The sequence below is a fragment of the Vipera ursinii genome (assembly GCF_947247035.1).
Source record: "Vipera ursinii genome assembly, chromosome: 2".
In the NCBI taxonomy this organism is placed as follows: Eukaryota; Metazoa; Chordata; class Lepidosauria; order Squamata; family Viperidae; genus Vipera; species Vipera ursinii.
In genome coordinates, this window is record NC_139513.1 from 191,736,923 (window position 1) to 191,755,443 (window position 18,521).

Genomic DNA, 18,521 nt, shown 5'->3' on the forward strand with positions numbered 1-18,521 from the left:
GCTGTCCTGATTTCAGAGCTTCCCCTACTTTGTTTGGCTGTTCCTGAAGAGGCTTGATTCAGTCTATGAGGAAAACCTAATTAGCATTGCTTTGAACCATTGTCCCTCAGCTTGTCTGTTTGCAAACATACATGGCTATCATTTTACACAAGACAATCCCAGGCAACTTATGGTCTGATGCCCAAATATTTTTTAAAAATTAAATAAGTTCTTTCATTAAAAACATGAAATTATGTAGATTATTAGAAACAGTGCTAACTGACCCAGTGAAAAAGGCCTTTAGCTCTTAGGAGATTTAAGATAAATTTTGCTGAGATCATATAAAAGGTCTAGTCATATTTAGTCTCCCCATAAAGCTGGGAAACTACCATATAGTAATGAAATGATACAGAATGAAATGTTTAGTCTACTCTCTGACTGCTCAGGAATTGGGAAGACCTAGAGCAGGCATGTCAAACTCGCGACGTCACGTGACATCACGTGACATATCACGACTTTTTGTCCATTGCCGGCAATGGGGTGGGTGCAGTTTCGGCGTGATACATCCAGCCCAGGGACCGGCAGTTTGACATGCCTGACCTAGGGAGAGATATTTTGAATCCTTGCTGAGCCATTGATTGGCCTTGGGAGAGTGATGTGGATTAATGCTGTCCATCATCTTTGCTATACAGTATGCATAAGCTGCCTCATTCTTGCTTTCAAGAATGTAACATGCATTATGTTTCAATATTGATTTGGCTTTTTCTATCTATCTATCATCTATCTATCTATCTATCTATCTATCTATCTATCTATCTATCTATCTATCTATCTGTCTATCTACCTACCTACCTACCTATGTCTGTCTCTCTCTCTTTTATTTCATTTCCACTCATCCCCCCAAGAAGCAGCCATAAGCACTGTGCAAAGCTTTTTCACTGAAAACCAAAGACTTCCCTTAAAACTGAATTAAGACAGAATAGTCCCCTATGTGGTAGGTGACTATTCTGCTAAACGTGCTGCTCCTGCCTGCAGTCCTGCATCAGGAGTGTGTTGTAATAAAAAAAAGGGGATAAACTGATGAACATCAACACTGGAGGAAAAGTGAACTCTGCAATACATAAACATGTTTTATACAAATATAATTAAAATATTGAAAGGAGCTCAGTTGTGTCACATATATGTCACATATGTGAGGGATGGATGGATGGATGATGATGGATGTTCTTTTCTTTGTAGACTCTAGATGGCGGTGTCACTTTAGCAAATGTCCAGATAAATCAACACAGGGTAGGAGGAATAAACTGATAGCCACCAATTGTGGTGCCCTATTGTTGGAATCCATCAAAATACTTCACAAATAATTAACAGGGGCAGCCTGGTGTGGTGAATATGATTCCTCCCACCAGGTCCCCTTGCCCTGACAATCTTGTTCCTTTTTCTCTTCATGGGAAAGAGGTGGACACCATCTTCAGCCACTGCTGTACAGGCAGGTTGCCATAGGTATTAAGAGAACTGGGGAAGCTGCTTAGGTTTTGAGCACAGGTTTCACGCTCTTTCAAAATACTGCACTTTCATGGAGTTTTGAAAAAGGATTACACCTAAATTAAAATAGGCCCATCCACCACTTGTTCAGCAGGTTTGGGAAGCTGGTGCAATAAAGTGAAATAACTGTCTCTCTCAAAATTGCCTCTCTCAGCATGGAGCCAGGTTTTTAAGGCAGCCAGCTCTCCATTTTACCATGTTACTACACCTTTCTGCCCAATTGCTATTTGGCAATCATCTTTTCAACCAGCATTAGACCAGAGGTAAAGCAAGGGAAATCATTTTCTCAAAACATGGCAACCTTTGTGAATAGGCCCTCCCATCACACTCACTTTATTGTGCAGCTTTTCCACCCATCAGAGAGCTGGTGGGATTTCAATCATAGAGAATGTTGACAGAGGCAATCACCCATTTTTATGAATGCCGTAAAGGGAGATTTAGAACCTATTAGAACACATGACAAGCATTGGCTCAATTGAAGGGGGTGGACCTTTCTCGGCAAACTAACCAATCCGCTGCTGAGGTTAGCCTGCAAAAAAATCTGAAATGCTTTAGCCCAAATGCAAAGGAGCACTCGACTCAAGTGCAATTCAGAAATGGGAGACAGACATGCACTCTGAGGTCCATTACCTAACAGTGCCAGTAATGATTGCCATGTGCTTAAATGAGGCAATGACTCTTAATCTCTGGACCACTGATCAGAACATTAGAAAACCAATGAGTTTGCCTTTCTTAGTAAATTGTAATAAATTACAACACTACAACATCAACATTTAAAATTTGGTACATTTGTTCAAAAGTTGTAATAACAAAAGGGAACAAGTACAATTCTAGCAGTTTTTAACTTGTTCCACCTGTGGCTACATCAATTAAATACATCAGAGATGTCACATTTCACAGTATTAATGCAAGTTAATGATAGTTAAGATTATGAGAATCATCATGTTGGAGTGCTAGAAAGAGTGCAGAAAAGAACAGAGGATGAGGAGTCTAAAGGCTAAATCTTACAATGAAAGGGTAGGGGAACTAGGAATGTTTAGCTTAATGTAAAGAAGTTTCAGGGGAGACGTGACAACTGCCTTCCAAAACCTGAGGGGCTGTCACAGGGAAGATTTATTTTCTATAGCACCTGGAAGGAGGGCAAGAAGCTCTTCAGAGGGAGATTCAACCTAGAGATGAGGGATTTTCTGACAGTGAGAACGATTAATCAAAGGAACAGCTTATCTTGCAGAGTTGTGGGTATTCCATCGTTGGGGGTTTTCAAAAATAGATTGTACAACCATTTGTCCAAATTGATATAAGGACTCCTGCCTTGAGCAGGGGGTTGGACAAGAACAGGGGTGTCAAACTCAATTTCATTGAGGGCTGCATCAGCATTGCGGTTGCCCTCAAGGGGCCGGGTGGGTATGGCCTGGGTGGGCGTGGCCTACTGGGTGGGTGTGGCTAGAGTGCGTATGGCCTACTGGGTGGGCATGGCCAGCTCTACATCGTTCACATGAAGGGTGCCTATGGGGGCCTGGGCAGGAGTGGGACAGATCCGAGGGTCTCTGGCAGAAGGAGGGTCTCTGGGCCAGTGCCAAGGCAGTGGGGGCCGTTCCCTCACTGTTTCCAGGATGGCTTCGCGGGCCACATGAAACCACTTCGTGGGCCGGATCCGGCCCCCGGGCCTTGTGTTTGACATGTCTGGACTAGAAGATCCACAAGGTTCCTTCCAGCCCTAAGATTCTATGAATTATTATTGCTTTTTAATTGTTTATTTTTAATTTAATAATTTTAAAAGACCCGTCTTTTAAAGTATAAGCAAAATTACTTTATTGAAAAGAGTTGCGCTTTCACAGAAAAATTATTTCTGCTTATAGAACTGTGAATTACAAACTAAGGAATAGTTAAGTAGGTTCTTCAAAGAAATGAAACTGGGGAGAAACGGGCACCTGGGCAAATGAACGCTTTTTGGCATCTGCTGGGGCATCTGAGGCTTTCTGGGTCATGGCAAACAGCCTCGCAGCCATGCAGCTCTGGGACTCTTTGTCACCTTACAAGGCAGGTGGGCAAGGGGCCTAAAGGCACTGATGGGGGAAGACAGGTGAATGGCGGAGTTGGAGACAGTCCCTCATCTTACTGAGGTTCGGGGCTGGAAGGGACAACGCCTAGAATGGCTTGGACTGAAATGGGTACCTGCAATTCTTGGTTAATGACCACAACAAAGAATGATTGGATTGCTGCTGTAAGGTGGTATGATCACTTGACGTCTCACTTTATGACCAACTTAAAGTGGCAAGGCCAGTCCCAATTGTGGTCTTAAGTTGAGGAATATCTGTACTACTTTATGCACACACAAAAATGTGGATCAGTTCATCCAACAATAGCCTTGAGAAAAGGACAGAAATGAACAAGACTTTCTAAACTTTCACAAAAGGGAGAAAACATATAGGGGTCTACCAAGCAGTTAAAAGGGGGAACAATCATCTCTTGAGAAATCCAGCATATTTTAAAGGTGACTTCTGTGAAGAAATTGGCAGTCCATCCTCTCCCTCAATGGATTACTGTACATTCAGGTCTCACTGTTTTGAAGGAGGATCTATCTCAAAAGTTTAAAACCCAATAAACCTACTGACTCTTGAACTAAACCAACATAAATCTATTCATAAGTCTAGCTGGCCAGTCCTGGCAGTTCTCATATAAGCCATCTTCTTCCTTGTTTTCCTTTCCTTTAGTATTCCAACTGTAGAGTCTTCTCCTGTCCTCCATTCTTTTCTCCTTTCCCAGGCAAAGCATCCACAATCCTATCCAGTGCTTGGAACTTCAGGGAATACATCTAAAATTAATAGCGGTAAAAGAAATTGTAGTTACATCCTGTCTTCTGTTTTAGGAACAACTTTATCAATTGTTCTTCAGGGAAAAAGGGTGATCACATAGAAACCCTAATATGCTCACATTATTTGGGGATGAGAGAGAGCTTCTTCTGGGGCTAAAATTATTACTGAAGTGACACAGTGCTCACCGCCCCCCCCCATCACATTCACCGTACTGGGTAATTGAGTTGGTAATGGATAGTCAAAAGGGAAGGATCTTGGCCTCAGAGGAGAAGGATTTTAATCAAATTGTACCCCAATGATTTGGTTTCCCACTGATTTTGGAAAAAAAAAACATAGGCAAAAACAGCAAAAAAAAAGGGTAGTGGATTATGACTTACCCTTCGTCTCAGGTAGACCAAGGCTATGATGGAGAGTAAGACAATAAGAAAAAATAGCAACAGGCCAAATATTTTCTCAGTTGGTACAGGTGGCAAGCTGGCAAGCTGGGCACTAGCTGCAAGACAAAATTATACTAAATAAAGCCAGAATGGGCGGGGGGGGATCAGAGGATCAAAAATGATAAACTCAAAAATCCATCTTTAGCTTAGCACATGCATATTGTATCACATAGAACAACAATTATCTGATCTCAATTATCTGTAGCAAAATGGCAGCTTCTGGATAAGATGTAAACAATGCCATTCAGAACTGAATTGCATACATATTGTAGTAAATAAATTAGGATTATACTGGTGAGAGCAAAAATATTTTTTTTAATTTGATGGTAGCGGTCACAATGTTTGGTTGGATGAAACAATAAAATACAGAAGTAATTGGGAAGCACCATATTTATCGAGATAAAAGTTGTGTCCCATTTACTTAGCAACATATCTAAATTGCATAGGAATTGGACTTTTTCCTTTTGTCGCTCCTGGGATCCTTTCTTCTAAATCAACAGCAACTATTTAGTGGTTTGGTTTTTAAAAATAAGGTACAAATAGCTTTAAGCTTGTAATCTAAGAGAATAAGGTAGAAAGCATAGTCACAGCCACTTGAGTAGCTTTAGCACCATTGCTGTGCTCTTTGATACCCCTCAAATGCAAACTGGGGTCCTTGATCACTAAAGGCTGCCTAGAGGACTAGGTCATTTGGGAACAGCGAGTGAATTGGTTAAAATCAATTATCTGGATGCTGGTATCCTTTAGATCTACTTTGCTTGCCTTTATGAGTGTGGAGAGACAGATTAATTCTTCTGGGCCTCTCCAAAGCTTTCAGTCCCTTTAATCACTGTAATTTTCTGAGTAGACTGTCTGAATTTTATGACACCACCATTCCAATCTAAAAGCCCATAGGTTTACTCCGAGGCACCACAAGGTTTAGCCTATCTCTGCTTTTCAGTCTCTACATAAAATGTTCCAGTGAGATCATCCAGAGACTTGAAGTGATATGCAATTAATAACCAAGTGCCAACTATTCCTTCTTCTTAAATTGAATGCAAGGGAGACAAGTTATAAAAACTGTCTCGAGCAGTTAATAAACTGTGTAACAAACTATGGGTTGAACACAGTACACTGGAGATCTCAGCGGTGAGTAATTAATCTGCTGAATAAATGTGTTCAACCTACTTGGGACAATACTATAGGTCTCAAGTTGCTGTTTGGGCCTGTTGTTGCAAAGTCAGATTGTGTTGTCATTCCCCCAAATAAAACAAAGGCTTCATTGGGGTTTGACTTGGACAAGAAGTAACTAGATCGCCTAATTTAATGTCATTGTCATCTATAATCTCACACCCCGTAGATGCTGCTGAATTGCAACCAATAGCTTTAGCCAGGCTGGCCAAGGGTGAAGATCAGTGTAATTCAGGACCTTTGAAGGCAGGGAGTCGAGTTTTTTTTTAATCCAATTTCCTCAAATTTCCTAGATGACGGAATTGTTTCCCCACCCCCGCCTAAAAAGAAAATGAGCTCTGGATCTCTCTCCTCCGCCTTTGTTCTCCCAAAGCCCAAGCATGAAACGTGTGAAGGGAAATAAACAAACAGCGTTGCTCTTTAGTTCCTCTTCCCAGCTCTCCCTTTGTTCAGGGGGAGAGGAAAGAGGGTGGAAGAAAGCCAGCAGCCCGTGCAATTTACACCGGCCCTGGCGTTAAGTTGGAATGCGCCAGGGCCCACCCAGCGCTGGGGTGATGCTCTAGCCCAGGGGTAGGCAACCTCGGCTCTTTTATGACTCATGGACTTCAACTCCCAGAATTCCTGAGTCAGCACCTATTGCCCAGTTCCAATGGTTAGCCTCACAACCTGCTTTTGAATTAGCAGAGTTTCCAGATCAAACCCCCATCCCCACCCCCACCCCCGAAGGAGAAGGTCAGATCCAATGTCCTGCAATAGTCTGACCCTAGACCAGGGGTCTTCAAACTCGGCCCTTTTATGACTCATGGACTTCAACTCCCAGAATTCCTCAGCCAGACATGCTAGCTGAGGAATTCTGGGAGTTGAAGTCCATGAGTCATAAAAGAGCCGAGGTTGCCTACCCCTGCTCTTCTAGCCTGTTGCCCCATCCTGGCCCCACTTCGCTCCTCCCTTTGGGGCGAGCAGGGAGGGAAGCTGCCGCCGTTGCTTCCCCCCTTCTCAGCCGCGGCATCCGCGCTTCCCTCAAGCTGAAAGAGCCGGGTGGGGCTGTGGCGGCAGAGGCGCTGGGCGCATTTCCTCCCTTCTCTTCCCTCTCCCCCGCACCCCGGCGGCTGGGCGCATAAGCAAAGCCGAGGGCCGCCGCCGCCGCCGGACAGCCTGTCTCGGCCTCCTTAGTCCCCTGCCGCGGCGATGGCTTCGCCTGACCGGGTTGGGGGCGGGGGGGGGGGGGAAAGCCTCCGAGCTTTGTTTCGGAGAAAGGTTGCGAACGAGCAGCGGGGGCGAGAGCGAGGAAGTGCGCGGGATAGCGGGATGACGTCAGCGGCTCGTGGCTGGAAGCCCGTCCAGGTCACGTTCCCCTTCGAAGAAGCGCCTGCCAGCCCAACGAAATGTTTTTAAGTCTTGCGGTAGAATTTCTCTGCCCTCATTTTGTCTAGGCCGCAGGGGGTCTTCAAACTCGGCCCTTTTATGACTCATGGACTTCAACTCCCAGAATTCCTCAGCTAGCATGTCTGGCTGAGGAATTCTGGGAGTTATTTATTATTTATTTATTTATGGGATTTATATCCCGCCCTATCTCCCGAAGGACTCAGGGCGGCTAACAACAAAACATATAATAAGTACAGAAATTAAGATAAAAATAAAATTAAAATCATCTGTGCAATAAATTAAAATTAAAAACTAACAATAAATTAAAAATTGTAAATATAATTAATTAAAATGCCTGTCAGTCCAGGTCAGCCTGGGAATAGGAGTGTTTTGAGGCCGCGACGAAAGGATTGGAGATCTTGGGCCATCCGAAGCTCAGGGGGGAGCTGGTTCCATAGGGCTGGCGCTCCCACAGAGAAGGCCCTCCCCCTGGGGGTCGCCAGCCGACATTGCCTAGCTGACGGTACCCTGAGGAGGCCTTCTCTGTGAGCGTACTGGGCGATGGGAATTCATTCCCGGCAGCAGATGGTCCTGCAAGTATCCCGGGCCTAAGCCATGTAGGGCTTTAAAGGTAAGTACCAGCACCTTAAATCTCACCCGGAGGGCAACCGGTAGCCAATGCAGCTCACGAAGGAGGGGTGTAATATGGGAGTATCGGGGTGCTCCCATCACAATCCGTGCAGCTGCACTCTGCACCAGCTGAAGCCTCCGGGTGGTCTTCAAGGGCAGCCCCATGTAGAGAGCATTACAGTAGTCTATATGGGAGGTAACGAGTGCGTGGGTGACTGTACGTAGGGCATCTTGGTCCAGAAAGGGGCGCAATTGATATATTAGGCGAATCTGGGCAAATGCCCCCCAAGCCATGACTCCATGAGTCATAAAAGGGCCGAGTTTGAAGACCCCTGGTCTAGGGTCAGACTATTGCAGAACATTGGATCTGACCTTCTCCTTCGGGGGTGGGGGTGGGGGTGGGAATGGGGGTTTGATCTGGAAACTCTGCTAATTCAAAAGCAGGTTGTGAGGCTAACCATTGGAACTGGGCAATAGGATCATATACTGTGTTTCTTGTTTGTTTTCGAGCCAGGTTTGCCTTCGAAGCCCGCGTCACTGGCACCTTTCTGTGGTTTCTGAGCTTCGTAGGAAATCTTTCAAATTTTTGGCTGTCTGAATTAGGGCAGCTGGTGAAGGGTGGTGGTGGAGGAGGTTACTTTTGAATGCTATTCCCCAGTGTTGTTTTTTTTGTAAAAGAAAAAGGTGCCGGAACTCACACATGTCATACAACCCGACTTGCCTACCCTTACAAGGTTCCATCCAAAAAAGGTGCTGGAACTCCGTTCTGAGTGTTCTATGACAAAAAAAAGCCCTGCTATTCCCAAACAACTTCTTGGAATGCATTCCGATACCGGAAAGAAGTTTCTGTTTTCTCCAAGGTTCTTTTGATCTGTTTTATCTTGGCTTTTATACTAATATGCTGAAGTTTTTACCGTTTTTTCTTGTTAACTCTAAGAATGGGAACTGTTGTGTTCCCATGTAATTTAGAGTGAAATATACATTTCAAAGAATTACCTGCAATTTCCAGGTGATACTGCACAGATCCTAGCTTCCCCTCTGGACCGTGGGCGCTGCATTCCCAGGTACCTGCATCCCTTGATGACACCTGGTGGAACTCTTGGATTGGACCCCATTTCACAGGCCTACTGGAAACGGACTGAGAGCTGTTGCTGGATTCCACGTTCAGCCACTTCCACTGAAAATGCTCTTTTCCTGTGTAGTAGCTGAGGTTACAGATGAGAACCAAGTGAGAACCTTCAGGAATTCTTGGCTCCACAGTGCTGGTAGTGACTGAAGGGAAAGCAAAGAAACAAAGATCACCAATGCCCTGTCCCTCTCACCTTCCTCCTACAGCACTAAGTTAAATTAATCAAATTGCAACACTGAGACCTGAATCTATATAATATATAATATAATATATATATATATAATATAAAATTATATTATTATTGTTATTATTATTATTATTATTATTATTATTATTATTATTAATATTATTGTTGTTGTTAGTTGCGAAGTCGTGTCCGACCCATTGCGACCCTATGGACAATGTTCCTCCAGGCTTTCCTGTCCTCTACCATCTTCTGGAGTCCATTTAAGCTCACGCCTACTGCTTCAGTGACTCCATCCAGCCACCTCATTCTCTGTCGTCCCCTTCTTCTCTTGCCCTCAATCTTTCCCAGCATTAGGCTCTTCTCCAGTGAGTCCTTAATATTATTATTAAATAATTATTCCCATACTCAACAACCCTAGGTAGGACTGAGGAGGAATGACTGGTCTAAAATCACAAAATGAGATTCTATAACTAAGGATAGATTTGAACCCAGGTCTCTTCAGTCCTAGCCCAACTTCATAGCTACTACACTACACTGGCTGTCTGGATTTAATTTCAGGTTGTTCACCCTACCCAGTTTAATATTTTTTTATTTATTTTTATTTTAATCCCATTTATATCCTGCCCTTCTCCGAAGACTCTGGGCGGCTTACAATCTAAGAAGCACAAATCAATGTGCTTAGCAATAGCCTTCATTCTATGTATATGCCTGCTTATTAGGGCTTTCAGCCCCCCACCCCACCAAGCGGCATTATTACAAAGTCAGCTTATTGCCCCCAACAATCTGGGTCCTCATTTTACCTACCTCGGAAGGATGGAAGGCTGAGTCAACCTTGAGCCTGGTGGGATGCGAACCTGCACTAATTGCAGGCAGCTGGTGTTACTTGAGGAGGCATTAGCCCACTGCTCCACCAAGGCTCTTCATTTTCTCTATCATTTTCTTCCTTCAGTTGATGATATAAAGTAGCAGTATGCTGGATGTCATCAGCATACTGGCGAAACTCTCCTCCAAAACCCTAGATCCGTGGTGGCGAACCTATGGCACATGTGCCACAGGTGGCACGCAGAGCCCTCTGTGGGCACGCACGCCATCGTCCCAGTCCTAGGCCTTCAAGCTGGGTTATATAAAACCTTCTCGCTTTAGGCCTTTGCTGCCGTGTGCAAAAAAGAAAAAAGGTTCAATCAATCGATTTCAACTTCTTGCGGGGAAAAAAAAAAAGATCTTGCAAAGTTGGAATTGATTGATTGAACTTTTTAGTCCCACCTAGTCTGCCGTTACCACCGCAGCCATGCCCACCCAATGAGCCACAGCCACTGACCACCCGATGATACATAAGTGGGTTTTGGGTTGCAGTTTGGGCACTCAGTCTCTAAAAGGTTCGCCATCTGCCCTAGATGATACCACGAACCCTCCCAATAATATGAACATTTTCAATAACCTGGGAGGCAAGTGGAACCCTGTGGGACCCATTCATCCATTTATGAATGGCCATTATTTTGATGTCTGTAATTCTCTCTACTATTATATTGCTCAACATTTTCTTTCTTCCTAGCATTTTTCTTGCAAGTGCAGGATCTGTTGTTTGTTTTTAACCAACCAAGCATTGATTAAAAGAAGGAGCCCTGATGGTGCAGTGCTTAGAATGCAGTTTTGCAGGGTAACTCTGCCCACAGTCTGGAGTTCGATCCTGGTGGGCCTCGAGCTTGACTCAACCTTCCATCCTTCCGAGGTCAGGAAACTGAGGACCCAGAGAGTGCTGGAAAACACTGTGTGGTGGTATATAAGTCTAAGTGCTACTGCTATTGCTATGCATTGGTTGTGCAAGAAATTGAATGATTAGGCTTGTCACCTAAGCCTGACTGGCTGAGAACGAATGACTGGCCCAAAGTCATTCCAGATGGCTTTCATGCCTAAAGCAGGACTAGAACTCAGGCTCCTCGAGATTTCTTTCTCAAAGCTCATTTTCCCAAAAGCAGGAAAAAAAATCAAACCAGGCAGCTTTTAACAAGTAGTAACATTTCTAGAAAAAGTAACTAGAAACTGCCTATGAGGAATCATAGCTATTAACGTCTACAGTATTGAAAGCTCTGAGTGCAGATATAAGAGGTGGATAAGGCAAGAATTTATAAGACTGGGAAAACAACCCAGCGTCACACCTGCCTACCACCAAATATGACTCAGAGCTTCCATTCAATGTGGCTGAGTCTCAGATAAATAATCATAGAATGTCAGCTTTGGATTTTTTTCCCCACCATTGAATTGTGTCTGATTCTCAGAAATTGCCTGGACAAGCCCCTGCAGTTTTCTTTGTAAAGTTTTGCAGAAGTGGTTTGCCTCCTTCCTAGGGCTGAGACAAACTGATTGGCTCATAGTCACCCTGCCAGTTTCTGCCCAAGATAGGATTAGAACTCACAATCTCTGTATTTCTAGCTTGATTTCTAGCTATACCAGTCTGGCTCTCAGATAAGCAATACAAGCATTTTAAAAATTTAAGGGAAGCTCTTTGCTATATAATTCTGGAGCAGGGGTTCTTCAGATGGAGTCTGTGGATAGATTTCAGGAGATCTATGAATTTGGATGTGAAAAAATATAACTGTATTTTCACTAATCTTCAACTATATTTTAGTTTGTCGTGTCATAATGTATGTAGGCAACAAAATAACGTATTGCTCATAGACTCCAAAAATGTTTAACTTCAATAAATCCAAGTATCTAAAATGTTGGGGACGCGGTGGCTCAGTGGGTTAGGACGCTGAGCTTGTCGATCTGAAGGTCGGCAGTTTGGCGGGTCGAATCCCGAGTGCCGCCTAACAGAGTGAGCACCTGTTACTCATCCCAGCTTCTGCCAACCTAGCAGTTCGAAAGCACGTAAAAATGCAAGTAGGAAAATAGGGACCACTACAGTGGGAAGGTAACAGTGTTCCGTGCACCTTTGGCATCTAGTCATGCTGGCCACATGACCACGGAGATGTCCTTGAACAAGCACTGGCTCTTCGGCTTTGAAACAGAGATGAGCACTGGCCCCTAGAGTTGGAAACGACTAGCACGCATGTGCGGGGCAACCTTTACCTTTATCTAAAATGTTTATCCCTTAAAAGAAAATATTATGCTATTCATTTAATGGATTAATAAAAGATATATATCGCTATATTATTATATATCTGTTGTTTTTTAATCTTTTGATACCTGCACTTGGGCACAATTCGTTTGCCTCCCTAACTGTGTATTTTAATTTATGCATTAAAATACATCTTTCTGAAAAGGACTCTGTAGGTTTCACCCAACTCTCAGAATGGTCGATGAGAGAAAAATGTGAAGAGTTTTGTTCTACAGCTGTTCTGACTGAGTTTAAATCTACAAGTCTTTTGATCTGCTTACCCCAGTTATTACTCTCTGGATACATTGGTCATTAGTTTCATCTTTCCAGATAGCCTGGCCAATAGCTGGGAATGATAGGAGTTGCAATTGAATACACCTAGGAGACATCCCATTCAATTATCCTGAAGAGGCACAAGTATTCTGGTGGGCCATAATCCCTCCTCATAAGATAAGTGGGCTACCAGTTCAAATTTCTTTTGTGGTGCTGGGACATAGGAAGGATTATGTTCCCTCAACTTTCAGGGGAAATCCCTTAAGAGAAGAATGGGCTTGCTACAGGTTTGTTCCTCACCTGTCATCACTGCCAGGGTGACATTCTTAATTATAGTAACGCCTTGGATGGTGATCTCACAAAGATATTGGCCTGCATCATTTAATCCAACAGCTGGGAGATGAAAAGTGAAATCCTGATGGTTTTCGTAACCGGGAGTGGGTTTGGCCTTCAGTTCTCTCCCTGCCATGTATCTCCATTGGATGGCCACCCTTGAAATTCCATAGTTCATGGGATTGGAATTCAGGACACAGGGCAGATAAGCATCAGATCCAGCTGCTGTATAGATGACTGAGGGGCCTTGCTCAGTAAATCCTATAGAGAAGATAGTAAAAATAGCAGTCAGCGTTTAGCGGTGGGATACCAGAGGGTGCAAAAATGAGCGATAGCTGGAATTCAGCGCACAATGGTCTTTCTGACTCATTCGAGCACTTTAAGAATAAGAGAGAGACAAACGTGTTTTTATTTATGCTGGTTCTCCCCCCACCCCACAAGGAGGGGAAATGTGAAAAAAAAGTAAGATGAGATGAAAAGATGGATCTCACCTATAACTTGCAGGTTGTGTCTGGCTGCAATTATCTCCCCACCTGCAAAGGTGAGTTGGCAAACCCAGGGCCCGGTATCACTACCGACTGATTCTGAGATAAGCAGGGTTTGACCGATAGGATGAAGCCTGTAGGAGATTTGAACAAGGACATCTCTGTGGAACCAGAGGACGTTGGTGGGATTTCCTGGGTGGGTGGAATTGCAGTTCAGCCTGACAGATTCCGACTCAATCAGAGGACGAGAAGGGTTAGCAGTGACTGTTAAGAAAAGGGAAATTGTGTGGTAATATTCATGGAACACTGTGATCCCTAGCCTATGGGACTATCGATGTATTGATTTTCATGCCTGCCTTGTCCAGAAGACCTCCTGTTTTTATGATATGGAGGAAGGGAGTGAGAAAAGAAGGGAAATCATGGTTTCTTGAAGCACTCTACCAGCCCAGTTTTGATACTGTTGAATGAATAGCTCTTACAGGAAAAATATGCTTAAAATAACAAAGTAAGATGGTGGGGACTTTTACATCCTACATAGTCCAATGGATATTTTTACAAGCATTGGTGTGTAATAGTCTTAGCTAACTTACTACTTCTATTAAATAGGGGGCATGAATCACTTTGAAATGTTGAATCCCATTGATGCATGCAGCTTCAGAACTGCTCCTTGCTTAGCCATGAATCCAAGCTTTTTAAGGACTCCAGCCAGCTCCAGATTCAGGCCTTGTCCTTGTGAGAGTCTCCATTCCTCTCTGAGGGGGTTACTTTTATTTTTGAGCAGCTATCCCATCCACCTACCTGACACCAGACCAAGCTCCACTAGGCAGCGCCAATCCTCGTTCCCATATTTCACCCGTGCCTCATAGGTTCCTGCATCCTCCTTCAGCAACGGCTTAATCTGGAGTGAAAAATTCCCCTTCAGAAAGCCAGCATCCCAGACAGTTGCTCGGCGCATCATGGAATGGGCCAGACTCTTAAGCCCACTGGGCTTCACCTTCAGCACCAAATGACGCTTCATGGAAGAACTGGTCACAAAGAAAAAAATTGTCTTGCATTAATAGCTGGTAGCAAGTAAAAGGAAAATGGGAAGAGGAAAAAATGGAATACAAAATAGAAGTGCCACTGACCCACTCGCGCTCCCCCCCATTGCAAATTAGGTAAAACTGGGTCATTCTGTCTTACCTGCCTCCGTGCCGCACCCAGAGCACCTCTAATCCTTTATACAGGTGCCTCAAGTTGTCCTTTGCCATCTGGGGACTCAGGTAGCAAGGAAGAATCACATGTGTGCCTTCCTCACCCCACACCCTGTACTTCTCTCCTGTTAAACAAAGCGTATTTCTGGCTACATAAAAAATATTGATCCAATACAAAACAAAAGGTGTTTATGAAAATAGCTCAGCTCTGAGCCCAGGAGTCTGAAAGAAAACTTTGAAGGAGACAAGCTGTGGCTTTAAAACAGGGAAGACAGCTTGAGAATAGCATATGAGGCAACAAGGGCTCAAATGCAAAGAACTGATACAAAACAATTAATGTAGATTTTCTTTCCCCCACCCGCCTGGGTAAAGAAAGAGAACTACCTGCCTTATCTTACCATTGGTCATCGGCAGAATGAGAACGAGGGTGCAGAAAAGCAGGACTAGAGTCATCTTGGCATCCGAGAGAAAAGGGAGTCCTCCAGCCCCCTCAATCCTTTGCCAATTGGTCTGGCTCTGAATGGGGGAGGATTGACCTGGTTTACCCAAGAGATTCAGACGAAGGTAGGAAAGGTGAATTTCTGATCAAAGAAGATTAAAGGTTGCCCTTATATTGCAGATGGGCTATTGATTTCCTGATTGCATTGAAGTGAGCGTCACAGCCGAGAAATTAGCCCCATTTTTTTTTTAAAAAAATCAAAAAACATGTGCAGGAAGGCAGAATGGTTCTGAAATCACTTTTCAATGGAAACTGTTTCTTTCTCATTCGCTATACTGGTTAATGACCACAATAACATTTTTTTTTCTTTCTCTTTCAGTCCACTCACTCATTAACTATTGTTTTTGCTTGCAATGGAAAGTATATCAGGGCTGATTTCTCAGGATGTACCCTTGGTGTGTTTTTCTTTGAAGCATTGAAGTTTCTGATATTCTTTCTGATATTCTTATTCTTAACTTTCTTTGAAGTAATAAAAACAGTAATATCGGGAAACAGCAGAAGAGAAGAGAAAGAACTGAAGAAAATCACAAAATACAAAGACCTGCACGTAGAAGTAGACTGACTGTGGCAAAAGGAAGCAAAAATACCCCCAATAGTAACCGGTGCCTTAGGTGCAATCCCAAAAAAACTGGAGCACCCCTTGAAAACAATTAGCACTGACAAAATCACCATCAGTGAATTGCAAATGGCACCTTTACTCAGAACAGCTCACTTCCTGAGGCAACCACAGCAACATCTGATTATCCCAAGTTCTTGGGAAGAACTCGATAGGGGAATAAAAATGCCAAATCCAGTCTAAACATCTGGCTGACTGCGTGACGAACTATAATTCAGCGTTTCCCAACCTTAGGAACTTGAAGATGCGTGGACTTCAACTCCCAGAATTCCCCAGCCAGCATAGCTGGCTGGGGAATTCTGGGAGTTGAAGTCCACGCATCTTCAAGTTCCTAAGGTTGGGAAACGCTGCTATAATTCATGATGTTCAAAGTGCTTCATAAGCATAGTTCTTACTTAACACACAAACACAGGCCCCCAAATTTACTTCCCGTAACAAGTGGCAAACGGAGTCCCTCCAATTAAAGTAGCCAAGGACTTTACAAAGTAGCCAAGGGTTTACAAAATTGGTTTCATAGGAACATTTGATTTAAGGCTGGTAGATAAACAAGCATAATCTTACTAGCTCACCTACAAATTTTCTTCACAGCCAAAGAAGAAGCTGGATCCAGGAAAAAAAGTTGATATTTTTCAAAAGAACTATACATGATATATCCCACTTCTTTCTGCATTTATCACAAGGAATTCATTGCATTGATCCTACTCTGGTGGAGCAGGGCTCAGAAGGAATGCCCAGGAAATAACTGAGATAATGCCACCTCTTCCTAGCCCAGGCTACTTTTGCCCAGTGACAGGATAACCCTGTCATTAACCAATTTATCAAAACTTGTGCATTTGTTCATTGTGGAAACATGATCGAACATTCAGAGAATTATTCCTCAAAAATCAGTTTCTTTCCTGGCTATTTTGGAATGTGTATCAGAGAGGAGGAACTTATTGTATACAAATACTTACAAGGTCTTCTTATTTCTTTTTCTTTTTTCCTTAACAATATGCTTATTAAATTTTGCAGGGCCACCAGCATCTATGTTGTTCTTGAGCCATGAAGGCCAAATGCTAACACTGGAGAGGGAAAGGAACTATATATTTTCTTTGGCCATTTGTTTAAACAATGCTGTTTACAACGATGTTCATAGGAAATATTTGAGCCTTATGAGAAGGCCCCTAGGCCATTCCCAGAAAAGAAAACTGAAAAACAGAAATCAAGAATAGAGGAGTTTGTATATTATCGGAAAATTGTTGCTAGGGTAAATTCTCTGAACTGTCTGTGGGATGAATAATAGGCTAGAATGTTTATGGTGCAAGGAAAGAAGGACAAAAGGGGGAAGGAGATTTGAAGGGACGTTCTATTCTATTCTATTCTATTCTATTCTATTCTATTCTATTCTATTCTATTCTATTCTATTCTATTCTATTCTATTCTATTCGAATGTGAGTTGAACTTTCTATATAATTGTAGATTTTGCCTTATGAGAGCCTGAGGAGGTGGAGGATGCCAGTGTGTATGGTGTCATTCCTTTACTTAGATGTTCTAAAATGCCTAGGGAAGGCAGTAGATGTACAGCCAAACTAAAAATGATTTAACATTGCGATAGGGTAAATTTCTGTTGTTTTGTAACATAATTGAGAAGATTGCTTAGTTTTGAAGTTCCATTTGCCTGGCCTTGGAGATCAAGACGTACATGGTGCACTTCCCTCCTCTTTTGTCTCACAATAATTTAGAATCAGTTGAAACAGGATAAGCTTCCAAAGTCATCTTTGGAAGTTAAACTTCAAAGTCCAAGTCAACTTCAGGCCTGAGTAGGATTTTGAATTGGCTATGTGACAGCACCTGGCCAATCTTAATTGAGCTTAATAAAGATATGCAGGGATAAATAAGGACTAAGGTTGACATGACAGCAGAGTTCCAATACCTCAGGAGTTGCCACAAAGAAGAGGGAGTCAAGCTATTCTCCAAAGCACCTGAAGGCAGGACAAGAGGCAACAGATGGAGACTAATCAAGGAGAGAAGCAACTTAGAACTACAGTAAGAAGAAATTTCCTGACAGTTAGAACAATTAACCAGTGGAACAACTTTCCTCCAGAAGTTGTGAATGCTCCAAAACTGGAAGTTTTAAAGAAGAGCTTGGACAACCATTTGTCTGAAATGATATAAGGCAGGGGTGTCAAACTGGGCCGGACGTGTCATCCAGAAGCCGTGCCCATCCCATTGCCAGCAATGGCAAAACTCTCCCGATACGTTGCGTGACGTCATGTGACATCGCAAGCTTGACATGTCTGGTATAAGGTTTCCTGCCTGGGCAGGGAGCTGGACTAGAAGACCTCCAAGGTTCCTTCCAACTCTGTCGTTCTATTCTATTGAAGAAATGGTGCCTGAATGGGAAACACCAAGAAATCCCATACTGTAGTTATAAAGTAGACTGTGAACTAAAAAAAAAAGTATCTTGATGTTGAAAGGAATGGTAAACCATTTTCATAATGCTACCATGGAAGTAATATGGTTATATCAATAAAAGCCACTAGGTATAGCTTGACTTGGAAACCTTATCACTAGATAATCCCTGGTCCAAGTCTAGAACTCTAATGATCACTTCAACAGCATTGAATAAACAGTAGTTCTTCTTATTTTCTTCTGGTATTTGTCTACCTGTAATTCTTGCATTTCTTCAGTCTATTCAACAAGAGGGAAGATGTTTAAGCTGAAAACAACAACAACCCAGTTTTTGGAATTTGCAAAAAACAAAGAGCTGTTTTTTTATACAAATTAT

General features: G+C 43.0%; 1 protein-coding gene across 1 annotated transcript; it reads right to left on the minus strand.

The window, feature by feature from the left end:
* Positions 1 to 4,234: 4,234 nt before the first annotated feature.
* Positions 4,235 to 15,329, minus strand: LAG3 (lymphocyte activating 3; the record flags this gene model as incomplete). The annotated part of the gene is made up of 8 exons (XM_083351150.1): positions 15,038 to 15,329; positions 14,629 to 14,764; positions 14,245 to 14,471; positions 13,453 to 13,710; positions 12,929 to 13,222; positions 8,939 to 9,214; positions 4,718 to 4,833; positions 4,235 to 4,339 (listed from the first exon to the last, which is right to left on the minus strand). Exons 1-8 carry the CDS (start codon positions 15,090 to 15,092, stop codon positions 4,235 to 4,237), a joined length of 1,467 nt encoding a protein of 488 aa, XP_083207276.1. The 5' UTR covers positions 15,093 to 15,329.
* Positions 15,330 to 18,521: the final 3,192 nt, after the last annotated feature.